Source organism: Amphiura filiformis, chromosome 9 (assembly GCF_039555335.1).
Source record: "Amphiura filiformis chromosome 9, Afil_fr2py, whole genome shotgun sequence".
NCBI lineage: Eukaryota > Metazoa > Echinodermata > Ophiuroidea > Amphilepidida > Amphiuridae > Amphiura > Amphiura filiformis.
The window spans coordinates 21,578,276-21,591,684 of NC_092636.1; the positions used below are offsets into that span (position 1 = coordinate 21,578,276).

The 13,409-nt window shown below is 39.1% G+C and overlaps 1 protein-coding gene across 1 annotated transcript in view; it reads left to right on the plus strand.

Moving 5' to 3' along the window:
* Nucleotides 1-321: 321 nt before the first annotated feature.
* The window catches only part of LOC140160745 (periodic tryptophan protein 2 homolog), a 257,332-nt gene continuing 244,244 nt past the window's right edge, over nucleotides 322-13,409 (plus strand). Inside the window, 4 exon segments of the mRNA XM_072184045.1 lie at nucleotides 322-455; nucleotides 9,629-9,741; nucleotides 11,120-11,214; nucleotides 12,272-12,371. Of these exon segments, the coding sequence (XP_072040146.1) occupies nucleotides 438-455; nucleotides 9,629-9,741; nucleotides 11,120-11,214; nucleotides 12,272-12,371 (326 nt within the window). The 5' untranslated portion in view covers nucleotides 322-437.

The following is a 13,409-nucleotide window of genomic DNA, read 5'->3' on the forward strand; positions in this document are numbered from 1 at the left end:
CAAAATATCTTTTTTGTATATACCAGAGCCAATGAAAATGTTGTTTATGTCATACATGGCTTGTGTAGTTCCTGTACCATAACATTATAAATCAAACACAAATTAAAATATGGAAAAGGAAAGATAAGTTATATTTTAGTTAATTTTGATACAAATAATTATATAAATATATTGTAAATATATTTGATTGATATTTCAAATTTTTATACCTCAAATAATATTATGCTACATGTGAATTTTAATAGTAATGACAGTGGTTACATAATAGCACCCTGATTAAACTTTGACCTCAAGTAAACACATGTTAAAAAAATCGGCTGCTGTTGATGTTGTTTTATGTGTTGCTGTTGTAAATGTGTGGATCTTTCACTCTCAGATTAATGAATTCCTGGTGTTCTTAACCATTACGGATAACTTAGATTCGTAATACGTATAAGATGAAGTTTTCCTACAAGGTAAGTAACTCAAATTTATGAACAGCTTGCTGCCCAATCATGAAATTCAAGTTTTAATGAGAACACGATTCTCATCATGTGGCATGTCGATAAGCTTACCTCGTTGAAACTTCCTCCATCGGCATAGCACATCCACACGGGACTGTATCACAGGAGGTTGACTTGAGTGCTGGCTGGGTCTTGTCTAGTCAAAAATTAAGTTGGGGCTTCTGGCTGGTCAAACTTTTACTGTCGTCGTCGTCGTCGGGCACAGGCACCACAGGGAACCTGTTCCAAATTTCAATTGCCTAGGCTCTGCTCTGCAAAAAAGTACCCTGTGTAAAGATAGTCACTTGTGCTGAGCATGAAATTGGTCACTTATCGCTCACTGTTCAAAATGTGACATCTACACCAATTACAGTCCCCGAAACTGTCTACTTTTTAGCCGACCTCAATTCCGAAACATTTAGTGATAGTTAAAAAATGCGATCCCCAACCCTTTGGTTACCTTTGGGACGAATTTTTGAAATCTCCATGAGTCTCCGTGTCTGAAATTCCCGGTACAAACATCGAAAATGTCGCAATTCTCAGTTCTCGGTGATGATACTATATCCGCATCGCTGTTTTCATACATGAATATGCATATCTCTGACCCCTGTAAGGTCAAAACCGTGGCGTTGATTTCAACCAATCCGATCCACCGTTTAATAAGCAGCTTGATACTGACGTCATATCTGAGGTGACCAGGAGGCAGGAGCTACCATTTTGGTAAACTGAACTCGACTTGTGCGTTCTTTTGGTTCACATAAATCGAACAAAATTTTCAATAACGGGTAATAGTATGATTTCAATTGTTTATTAATGAAGTTACTTGTACATAGTTTTGAGGAATGACAAAGTTGTTTTTGGAAACTTAGATGTTTGTTTCAACTGGATCTGGATCTGGATCTGGATCTGGATCTGGATTAGTTACTGCCCAACGCCCTGGGAAGGGGTCACCGAGCAGGGTGGTGCTAATCTGCAGATGCTTTGGTTGCTTATTTCTTGCTTTCTTTATCTTTGATGTGCTGTTTGACTGATGATTTAAACTTGTCCTTGTCTTCTATGTCTGTGATTTGGTATGGTAGGTTATTCCAGTCCTTAATTGTGCGGTTCATAAATGAGTATTTTAAACAGTTTTTTGATGCTGGTAGTTGTGTGAATCTACTATGTCGTGAGGCGCGTTGGACGGGGCGCAGGATATTATGCATTGGAATGGCGAGGTGACCCATCAGAGCTTGCTGGAAGACTGAAATTCTTGTTGTCTTCCTCCGATCTTCAAGAGGCTCCCACTCAAGCTCTTCTTTCATTGATGTCACGCTGCTGTACCGTTCGTAATCTGCCATTACAAATCTTGCTGCCCGGTTCTGCACACCTTCGAGCTTTTGTATGAGTTCCTGTGTATGTGGGTCCCACACGGATCCACAATGCTCCATCCCTGGACGGATGAGAGATTTGTATGCTAGGTTTTTATTTGTCTAGAACATGAATACAGGTTCCTCTTAATAAATCCCAGAGTTCTATTTGCCTTTGCTGCTGTATTATTAATGTGTGAGTTCCAAGTTAGCTTTGAGTTTAATGTTACCCCCAGGTATGGGTACTCGCTAACTTCTGCTAATGATGTATTGTTTAAGGTGTATTTGTACTCTAATTGCTTTCTTGCATGTGTAATTTTGAGGACAAAGCATTTTTTGGCATTAAATTTCATTTGCCATTTAGACTGCCAGGCAGAGAGCGTGTTCAGATCTTTTTTTGTAACATATCGGCATCCTCAGATCCGCTAATTTTTCTGTAAACAACGCAGTCATCTGCGAATAATTTCACAGAAGATGTTAAGTTCTGGGGCAAATCATTAATAAAAATGAGGAAGTCCAGTGGACCAGTAACTGTGCCCTGTGGGACACTAGATTTAACGTCTACCCAATCCGAGCACTGATGATGTAGGATCGCAAGGTGAGTGAATTCGTGAAGAGATTTGCTTGTTTGAGTGATAGTAGGATACGGGATGTAGGCTAGTCCTCTGTGTTTGACCGGCTCCGGCGTCTCAATTCACAACGTCTCAATTCGTACCTGCTTACCAGACAGCAATACTGCGTATTGCTGTATGGAACCAGATATAGCAAAAAAGGACTGCTTCATCGACATGATGTCAGCTAGCGTCAGTGAGTAGGTATGCTAGGTAAATTCAAATTTGCCATCAAACTGCATCATTTTACATATCAAATTAAAGCCCTTGAGTAAAGAAAGCCAAAACTGAAAACATTTTTGTCATAGCACTTTCCGTAACAAAGTTACATCTTGTCAAAGATTGACTTTCATCAAAAAGATTTTGCTAGCAAAATTCCCCAAAACGGCATTTAGGGGTGTTTCTAGATCTTAGTCTCATGGCGATAGCAGCTTTTTTTAATGGAACTGCTATCAAAATCCCTCTAAAATTCCATGTGCGACTTGATTATCTAATAACATATATTTGGGTCAAGTGAAGTATAGAAAACATATTTATGTAGGTTTCCTTCACCGACCTGTTCTCGAAAAAAAAAATCAAATTTCTATGTATATGCATTGTGTTTGGGCCCCGGTCTCGGCGAATTTCGCTGATTAGCAAATGTGTTAACTAAGGTTTGCCTGGGATACCTACAGTGAGTGTAAGGAAGGAGTCTCATGTAAAACAAGCTGGTTTTCATGCCCCCTTCTGCTCCTGTTTGGTTTTGGCTTGAAGTATTTTGACCCATCTATAGCTAAATTCATGATGATCTTCTGAAGGGTTCTTGTTCTGGTCTTGATTCTTCCCTCTTCAATTGTTTCCCAACTGAGCTGCTGTAACATCTCTGTAACACTCAATGTTCGATGAAAATCACCCTTCACAAACCTTGCTGCCCTTCTCTTACCATGTGTGACCATGTCCATGTATTGTTAACACAGCATCCATCCATGTCTATGTCATGACATGACATGTCCTTCTGAACCTTCTGATCAGCAGGATCAAGAAATCTATCCTCAGTTCGATTCTAGTACAAGGAACTTTACGTCACAATACGGGCTGGCCGTAAATGAAGCCATGCTGGACTTGGTCAATAAGTTTAACCTGGAGCAAAAAGTCATGGAACCAACGCGACTGGATAACATCTTGGACTTAACATTGACAACTGTTCCAGACTGTGTGAAAGAAGTTATGGTCATACCTGGTATGTCAGACCATGAAGCGGTCACAGCTGAATGTGATACAAATATCCAGACTAACAAAAAGAAACCGAGGACAGTACACATCTATAGGAAGGCAAACATGGAAGGTATTGAGAAAGAGCTGAATGATTTCTCCCAAGAGTTCTTTGCTTCTAACAAAAGCAGAAGCACATCAGAGAACTGGGATCATTTCAAGGCAACTCTTGAGTGCGTCATGACCAATCACATCCCCACTAAAACTCTGGGCGATGGAATTTGCCGTGGATGAATGACGACATCAAAAGGCTGATGAAGAAGAGGCGTCGGCGATACGATGCCTGGAAGAAGTATGGGCTTAAAACCGATTTGGATGAATATAACCAACTGAAGAAAGAAGTGAACTCAACTCTCAAGGTAGCTCACAATGACTATGTTAAGAACATGTTTGTCGACAAAACAGAAAACCAGACAGATAATCCAGCCAAAAAGCTGTGGGGATATGTCAAGTCACTCAAGATGGACAAGATAGGCATTCCCTCACTGGTTTGCGGTAACAAGCTGTTCAGTCAAGCTAAACAGAAAGCTGAAGTACTTTCGCAACAATACAAATCTGTCTTCACTACTGAAAACCTGTCGTTTATACCAGACAAAGGACCAAGTAGTACTGAATCCATGACTGGCATTAAAATTAGTGCCAATGGAGTTGAGAAACTGCTGGCTGCCTTAAACCCAAGGAAGGCAATTGGACCTGACAAGGTATCTACCTGGATGCTCAAGAATTTTGCATCCATACTTGCGCCGATACTGAGTGACATCTTCAGCCAATCTTTAGGAACTGGCGAGGTCCCGCCTGATTGGAAGACTGCAAATATATCTGCTATCTACAAGAAGGGCGGCGTAGTGATCCTGGGAACTATAGACCTGTTTCACTCACCAGTGTGACGTGCAAAATGCTTGAGCATATCCTAGCCAGTGACATCAGGCAACATCTAGATGATAAAAACATACTCTCTTCATCTCAGCATGGGTTTAGGAAGAATCACAGTTGTGAAACCCAGCTACTCACAACAATCGAAGACCTAGCCAGGGGATTGGATCAACGGGAACAGATTGACTGCATTATTCTTGACTTCTCAAAGGCGTTTGATTCCTTGCCCCACCAACGCCTGCTATATAAACTGGACTGGTATGGAATCCGAGGAGATACTCACAACTGGATCAAGAATTGGCTCACAGGAAGAACACAATCAGTGGTAGTTGATGGAGAATGCTCAGAGGAAACAAGTGTCATCTCAGGAGTTCCCCAGGGACAGTATTAGGTCCCCTGATGTTCATCCTTTATATAAACGACATTGAAGAAGATACATCTAGCACCATAAAGCTCTTTGCTGATGATTGCTTGGTCTATAAAAAGATCAAATCCCAGTCTGATGCTGATATACTCCAGGCTGATCTCAACACCTTGGTCAACTGGTCAGAACGGTGGCAAATGAGCTTCAACCCAAAGAAGTGCACCCTTCTTCGTGTTACAAGGAAAAGGAAAGTTATCCAGCATATTTATAACATGATGGGATCAGACCTAGTCCAACTTGACCACAGTCCCTACCTTGGAGTAGAACTCTCCTCTGGCTTGGAATGGAAACACCATGTCAAAGCTATCACGGGCAAAGCACACAAAACCCTCAACTTTCTTCAGAGAAACCTATACAGCTGTCCAAAGGAAGTAAAGAAACAGGCGTACATCTCATTAATAAGACCAACCTTGGAATATGCTTCTTCTTGCTGGGACCCACATCACCAGAAAGAAATAATTTCCTTGGAAGCTGTGCAAAGAAAAGCAGCTAGGTTTATCACCAGCAATTTCAGCAGGAAAGCCAGTGTCACTGCTCTGATGACTGACTTGGAGCTGCCGACACTTCAGCAGAGAAGACAAGTCTCAAGGCTCTCCATGATGTACAAGATCCACCATCAGGAAGCTAAGGCAGAAATTCCCAGCCATTACACAACAACCAGGTCATCAACAGTTAGGACAAGGAATCAGCATGAAGCACAGTACACCATCATCACACCAAGATAGGATTCATATAAGTACAGCTTTTACCCAAGAACCATCACAGCATGGAACAAACTTCCGCTAGTTACCATCAACAAACCCAACGTCAAGATTTTCAATTCAGCACTCATTCAAGACCAGACCACTGCCACCAGAAGGCAAGAAGAGCTGTACATGGGCTCGACTTCTCACGGCAGGTGTCTCACCCTTCATCTAAGTCAGCACCAGTCTTTTTACTCGCACTTGAAATTTATTTAACCTTCACTTCTTTGTTGGTGGCGGGCGTAAGGATTTTTGATGTTAGTTTCTGCACCGAATGTGATGTTGCACCACTTGGCGAGATACCAGTGAATATTGGTCTACCAAGAATTACCGTAGAAGTCATGTATCATGGTAATTTTGGTATGTTGTCTCTGGAGTGGATTTAGAGTTTAGACGTTCGCCGGGGACGTTCGTCATGATGTTCGTTGTTCGTATCTAAGACTCTGTCAGTGCTTGTTGAGAAAATCAACATTGTGAAGATAAGACATCCGGGCTCAGTGTTGGAAATAGTGCAAATTTTTTGCATAGCAAAATTGTGATGCAAGAGTATTTTTGTGTAGCATTTTCAAAGTTTTGTGTAGCATTTTGTGTAGCAAAAAAATGCAAAATTAGTCAAAATGGACAATTCTCAAAATAATTCATGGAATCTTTTTTTTATTGTTTTCATCATAACTACAAATTAACAACAGCTATCAACACTTCAAAATGCTTTGTTGAATTTTCTTCACATTGTAGTTTTTTCATCAGATCAGGGCCTGGTCGAGTTAAATCAGTTTGGGGCTACATGGATCGAATCCATGGGGTCCTACATGTACAGTCTGGGGGGCAAGGGGTATTGTATTTTGATAACTAGTTGTGGTACTATGTAATTATTGTTATCCCCAGTAGCAACTTATATGAACACAAACCGCTTATCTACCTAATTTGCATATAATTGCGCAAAAAATCGCATCAAATCTGACAGCAGCTCCTTAGCACCACCCTACCAAGTTACACCCCCCATACGCATCACCAGCTCCGAGGAATGAGCCTGGAAGCCAAAGACTTATTAACAAAGTATGTGTTGTTAGCTCCGAATCTGCAACATCACGGTAGGCGCGCTCGGAAACCAAACATTATTTTTTTAGGCCTAACACAGAGAATACAAAAATGTAGGAATTTGGGTATATTTTAAATATTCCATTTTCACAGAATTTGAGCGATTTTGACCTTTGTTTTTGTTTGTCTGTTTACCTCATGTTTGCTGAAAAAAACAATAAATAATAATATGAATTAAGGGGTACTACACCCCTGTGGTAAATTTGTGACTATTTTTGCATTTTTCTCAAAAAATAATAACACACTGGTAACAAAAGTTATGTATATTATTGGGGCAAGGAATCCAATTACTACACTGAAATTTCAGTGACTCAAGACAAGCGGTTCAGTATATATGATAGGAAATGAGGTACATCTTAGCGGTACCTTATTTCTTATCATAAATAACAAACCGCTTGACTTGGGTCACTGAAATTCCAGTATAGTAATTGGATTCCTTGCCCTATACATATAACTTTTGCCTAACTACTCTGCCATGTTTGGCTGAGCCTGAGGATCTTGTGTGCATTCTCACAGATTTTTTGTGCTGGGTGCCAAATGTTGGGCTGTGAAAGTGGAGGAAGTCCAGGAAGCTGTCCCATGACAGTGCATTTTGCTGTTGTGTCAGTTGGACAACTGCTTGGTTACTGACATGTGTTTTGAGTAGAGTATTGAAGTAATCCTGTGTGTAATTTTGGTTCATTTTGATTGACACTATTTTAAGATATGACCTTGTGATTCACAAGTTGTAAAAAATTATAAGTTTCTTTTTGAGCTCAGTTTACTTATCAAAAGATCATGAATTTTACCTTCTTGAGACATGCAGGTGAAACGATTTGTTTACAAGTAATAATCCTTGTTCCAACACCGATTCCATCCATTCGGCATACCACATGGTCACTCAGGTGAACTGGGGTTGGACGATCGATTGAGTAGCCTTGATCAAGTCTTCTCTATTCATGCTCTATTAGGACCCATGGTTGAAGTATCATATACTGGACTCCCTCAGATCACTTCCCCGCTCAGATTTTTAGTCAGGTCAGAATTTTTGTGTAGTAGGTAGGAAGTATGTACCTTGTGGGCATGTGTGCATTTTGCTCAAACACTACCCCTGCAGTGCACAGTATGCCTGGGGTAAAGTATGATAAGAAAGTCCACTATCTAGCAATTCAAATGTGTATCCAGGTTAATGGGCCGTGCCTAATGGCGACCTCGCGTCTTGGAAATATTTTTCAGCCATGTTGCAAAATGATCAGAAATACACCATCAAGGCGACTCGATCGGTGACTTTGTTTTGGTTTATACGTTTGAAAATTGACTGAAGTACCGGTACCGAACAGCTTATTTTGCTCTGAGTTTTGCTGTCTTGTTTGCTGCTGAGTTCTATTTGAACTTGCCTTCAGTTTTGACTTGAATTTGTTTTTAAACTACAGCATGTAGTTTTCGTTGTTTGCTTTTATATTTTGTTGTCTGTCCCTGAAGAAGAGCAGTTAATCTGCTCGAAACGTTGGTTCTTTTATGTCTGTTTGGTTTTGTTTGTCTGCTATGTGCAAAAGTGATTTTCATCACTTCCAGTGTACTTTTGTACTGTTTTCTAGACACTTCTGTGGGCTCTGGAATTGGCACTGGAATTTTTGGCCATCGAACTTTGCCTACATTGGTTGTTTGGTTTATCGTGACTGTTTATATGCACAGTGATTTTCATCACCTGTTCTAGTGCACTTTTGTATTCCCATTGTTGTTTTTGCAGGTTTAGCACTTCTGTGGGCCTTGGAACTGTTAATGTTTGGCTATCGAACATTGCCTACTTCTATTAAAAGGCTAATGAAAGTTGATCTCCTGTTTCCCGTCACTTTTTTTTTGCCTGAAGGATGAGGCAACTCTTTCATTATTCATTATTTTTGAACATTAATTATTTGACACATTGGGCTTTATGTCATTGGGCTTTTTAAATCCATGTCGAAGGCAAGAAAATTACAGGGGGAATATGTTGGAACACTTTGCAGGGGTCAGGTCAAAGGTTATCTGGGGTCAAATCTTATACCGTAATTTCATTTTCTGTAAGGGGTATGGGGCTCAATTTCGGTGACTACTAAACCTCGGGAAATATTAAGGTCAAAGGTCAGGTCAAAATGTCATTAAAGGGTTACATGCCTTGCGATTGTCTGCGCTCTGTGAGCGCAAATTATCTCTAGTTTATATTTTGATTTAAGCATTTTAAAAAGTTTATGCCCTTGTGTGACCTTTGACCTCAATTTGCTCAAGGGTGCCATTTTTGGTATAGTCTCTGGACTATGGATCCATAGGTTGTTGGTTCGAACCCTGGTAGAATTTTAATTTAATATACCCTTCTAGCAAAATGCTTAAAGAAAACCCTGTCCTTTGTGCTGCTTCGTTGAGGATTTGTGCCAAATTAAACATTTTGAATTTGCAGTATGTGCCACATTACCACATAGCATATTTATTTTAGAAAAAATATTACTGCATGACAAAAAAATGTTAATTGAACAATTGAATAACTACCTGAGTTCAGTACCTACATGTAGTGCCATTGTATTTCACTAGAGCATGTCCCACACTGCTTTCAATCACAGAATGGGGATTGCACTTCAAGGACATACAGATAACAGGAAGTTTTTCTGCTGTCAGCGACATGCAAGTTTATGTTGTAGGCCTACACATCAGAAAAAGTTGCTGGATTTGGATTTTTATGTTGACATGTTAATAAATTTTTCTGACATGTCGAAAAGAAACCCATTTCAATGACAGCACTAACATATATGATTTTGCATTTCTTCTATAACATTTTTTTCATTTATAGTTTTCCAATTTATTGGGAGCAGTATATCGCCGTGGCAATCTGTCTTTCACACAAGATGGTGATAACATCATAAGTCCTGTTGGCAACCACATTACCAAGTTTGATCTGAAAAAGTAAGTTGTTCTTAGACCAAAAAAAAGAGAAAGTCTGTCTCAGACACCAGTGTGCGCATTGCTATGTCTTTTTTTGCAGTTTGGTTGTTGTTGTTTTGTACACATTTCGCCATGACTGTAAGAGTTAGAATTCTAAAGAAGGAGCAGTAATACTCCAAAACTGGGCTTTACATTTAAACATTGTGCCTTGACTTAAATTAAAAGAAATATATATCGCATAAGACTAAATGCATAGCAATTAACTTTTGATGTATCTGAGACAAACGGGTTTTTTTTGCCTTATTTGGGGTTTTGATGGTCTCTGACTAAGTGATGTTTTTGTGTTCTATAGCTGTGAGCAACTCTGAGAGCATCAGCAGCATGATATAATACAATTTGACCCCTGATGACCCTTTTGACTTTTTGACATGTTCCCATCATAATGAGGATTATTTATAAGCCCAATCGGGCATACTGTAAAGTTTGACCCAATATGATCTTTGACCACAGGTGACCTCCACTAATAGATTTTGTTCATGATCCCATGATATGGAGAATTACTTTCACCAAGTTTAAGCTCAATCAGGCGTAGTTTAAAATTGAGCTCCTACATGACCTTTGACCTTTTGTGACCACAGCAAAAACATTCTTGTCGTGACCCTGTTACACTACCAGCTTACTAGCCATATACATGTGAGATGCTAGACTGGCTGATTTGCTTTTAAACTGGGTCAACCTGCCTTTAAGTTGGTAAAGTGATCAAATATGCAGTATCCTGTGTACTTCAACATACTCATCTTGATCAGAACCACATGAGAATAACATTTAGTCAGTGTATAAAAGGCACCATAGCACTGAAACAGCCTTGATTTGTGTTCATTATGATGTTCTGTGTGCGGCTGATGCGGGCAAGGAAGTGGTTTTCTTGTACTCTAGTGCATTTGCATTGTCTTCCTGACAGCTGTCCCTTTAAGGTGGTACTACACCCCTTGATAAATTTGTGATTATTTTTGCATTTTTCTCAAAAACTAATTAAACATTGGTAACAAAAGTTATGTATATTATAGGGGCAAGGAATCCAGTTACTACACTGACATTTCAGTGACCCAAGACAAGTAGTTATTGATTTATTGATCAAATATTGGTTTTCCCTCATTTTTGACTGTAACTCCACAACTGTTGTCTGTGCTGAAATAAAAAAAAAATTCAGTGCAGTAGTTGTAGTCCTTGCCCCTATAATACACATATCTTACTTGTTACCAATGCACTTTAATTTTTGAGAAAAATACAAAAATAGGCACAAAATTGGCCAGGGGTGTAGTACCACCTTAAAGCTCTGCTTAACTTTTGAGCAGATTGTTGCCCAGCTCATATGTTGTTTCTGTTTGTTCTTTTGTAGCAATAAAGCAGAGACTCTTCCCATAGAGGCTAAGTTCAATGTGGCATGTGTGGCCTTATCTCCAGATGGCACAACAGCTATACTAGTGGACGAGAGTAAGTGTTTCAATTTGTTTTTATCTCAGAGTTTGTGAGTATTATATTTAAACTTAGCAATCAACCAATAAAACAATAAAGAGTATAATGTTGAATGTCCTCAAAGGTTTCAAAGAGCACAAGAATCAAAGTGTGCTCTTTAAAGTCATGCCGCTCATTGAAAGAACCAGTGAATAGATAGGGGAATGTCTCATACTCCAAATTAAGTACCCGTAAAGCCCAAATGCATGACTTTCCATTTTTGTACAAATATAATGCGGAAGATTGGAGTTGAAGTCCAGTTTTATATTGCCACAATAGATTGCCACTTGCTAAAATACAATTTTACATTCTAGTCCATATATAATTATACTGTAGAACACAATTGAATGGAGCTCATTAATAGCACTGCTGTTTTGTTTTGTTTTTTATTCATTTTTTGGTGAAAAAAACTAATGAATTCTATCATGGATATAGTAGGTACCATGATTCTATACTTATTTTTATATGCTTAACTTTTCCAGTCTTACCATAAATTTCAAATATGTTCTGCTTTTGTTGAGATCACTGATAGCATGATTGGTACTCATCAGTTTTCATTGAAAATGGATGAGTCTGACACATCAAAATAATTTGTAGTGTAAAACAAGTCATAACTATACATTCTGAACATTTCAAGAGTATTCAATGTTGTATTTGGAAGAGGCAGGCTTTTCAATAAACATCAAAATTGATGGGTACCAATCATTTTGATACACCCTGTAGACCACTTGTTTATCAACAAAGGTGAAGGATTGGTCTATCAATATGCTTAAACGATCCGCTATACTGTTCAATGGCTTTCTTGTACTATATGAAATGTTGTGAGCGATTTAAAATGCACATGCCCTATGCGTACGCACACTGCAGGGCAAAGAACAATGGAAATTGCCATAATTCGCACACATACTCCCAGGCAATAACGTCACATGTCAAGTGGTCTATAGGGAGTCTTGCAGGTTTGGCATAGTGCGCTATACATGTAGCTCACCAGACATTGTTTTCAACCTATAGTTGTGATATATTGTTTTCATTGCAGATGGTGCTGGTATGCTGTGTAGTCTTATTAGTAAGACAATCCTTCATCATGTTCACTTCCATCGACCAGTGACTGCAATCAAGTATAGTCCAGATGGAAAGTAAGTAACATCAGGGCAGTAGTAAGCGGTGAGGCCATGGCCGCCCCACTTATTCACATTTGTGAACTCTGGCCGCCCCACATTTTGATGGCCACCCTGACAAGAATAATTTAAACAGATTGAAGCAGTGTAGTATTCAGGAGTCACCAAAACTGATTTTGACTTTCGATGCTGTTCTTTCAAAACCTTGTGTGTGATTTTTCACTACTCTATGACAGGGAAAAAGTTCATTTTGGTATTTGCGAGAACGGCCAGGCAATTCTGCTAAGGCCTGCTAGGGCACCAAAGCTACCATATGCTAAAAAGAATACAACCAAAGTTACACATTTTGAGGGGCACCAAGGTAAAGGCATGGGGCACCCAAGGCAATTATCTTCGGTGCCTCTGGTTATCTATTTTATTTCCTGCCACGAAAAACAGCCTCATCTTATTCTGGTGATTAAACAGTCATATGTGAGGTTTTGATTGTATAGCGACGTGTATTCTACAATCAAAACCGATTTTGATTGTGTGACCCTTTTTATTATTTAATTAATTTGATGGGTTGTTATTTTTGTGAGTAAGTTGATAAGCTCATGCAAGATTATGCTTTTGCTTATTTTAAATCCTTGGTATCAATGAAGAGAAGGAAGTGTCACACACTTTTGGACCATTTTGTCATTATGGCATGAAATCATGTATCATAGAATTTTGCATGCTACATAAATTTTATTACTATTGCGTTTTATGTTATTCATCAAGAGGGAGTATGAGCAATGAAAATGGTTGGAAGATACAATTTCTTAGTGTTATGGGGAGATTCAGACATGTAAATTAATTTTGCACAATAGGCTTTTATGACGGGTATTCACGATACAAATTGAGGGTTTCAGACAGGTTCACCGCTGAAACCCTTAATTTTTAAATTAAGGTCAACTCTAGTAAATCTGATGGTAGTGGCTTTTCAAAGAGTGATGACATTGGCCTCTACATGTATTTTATCATCCTTGTTGTTCTTTGCCATGAACAAACATTAGGCCTCTTTCTTTCAACATGTCT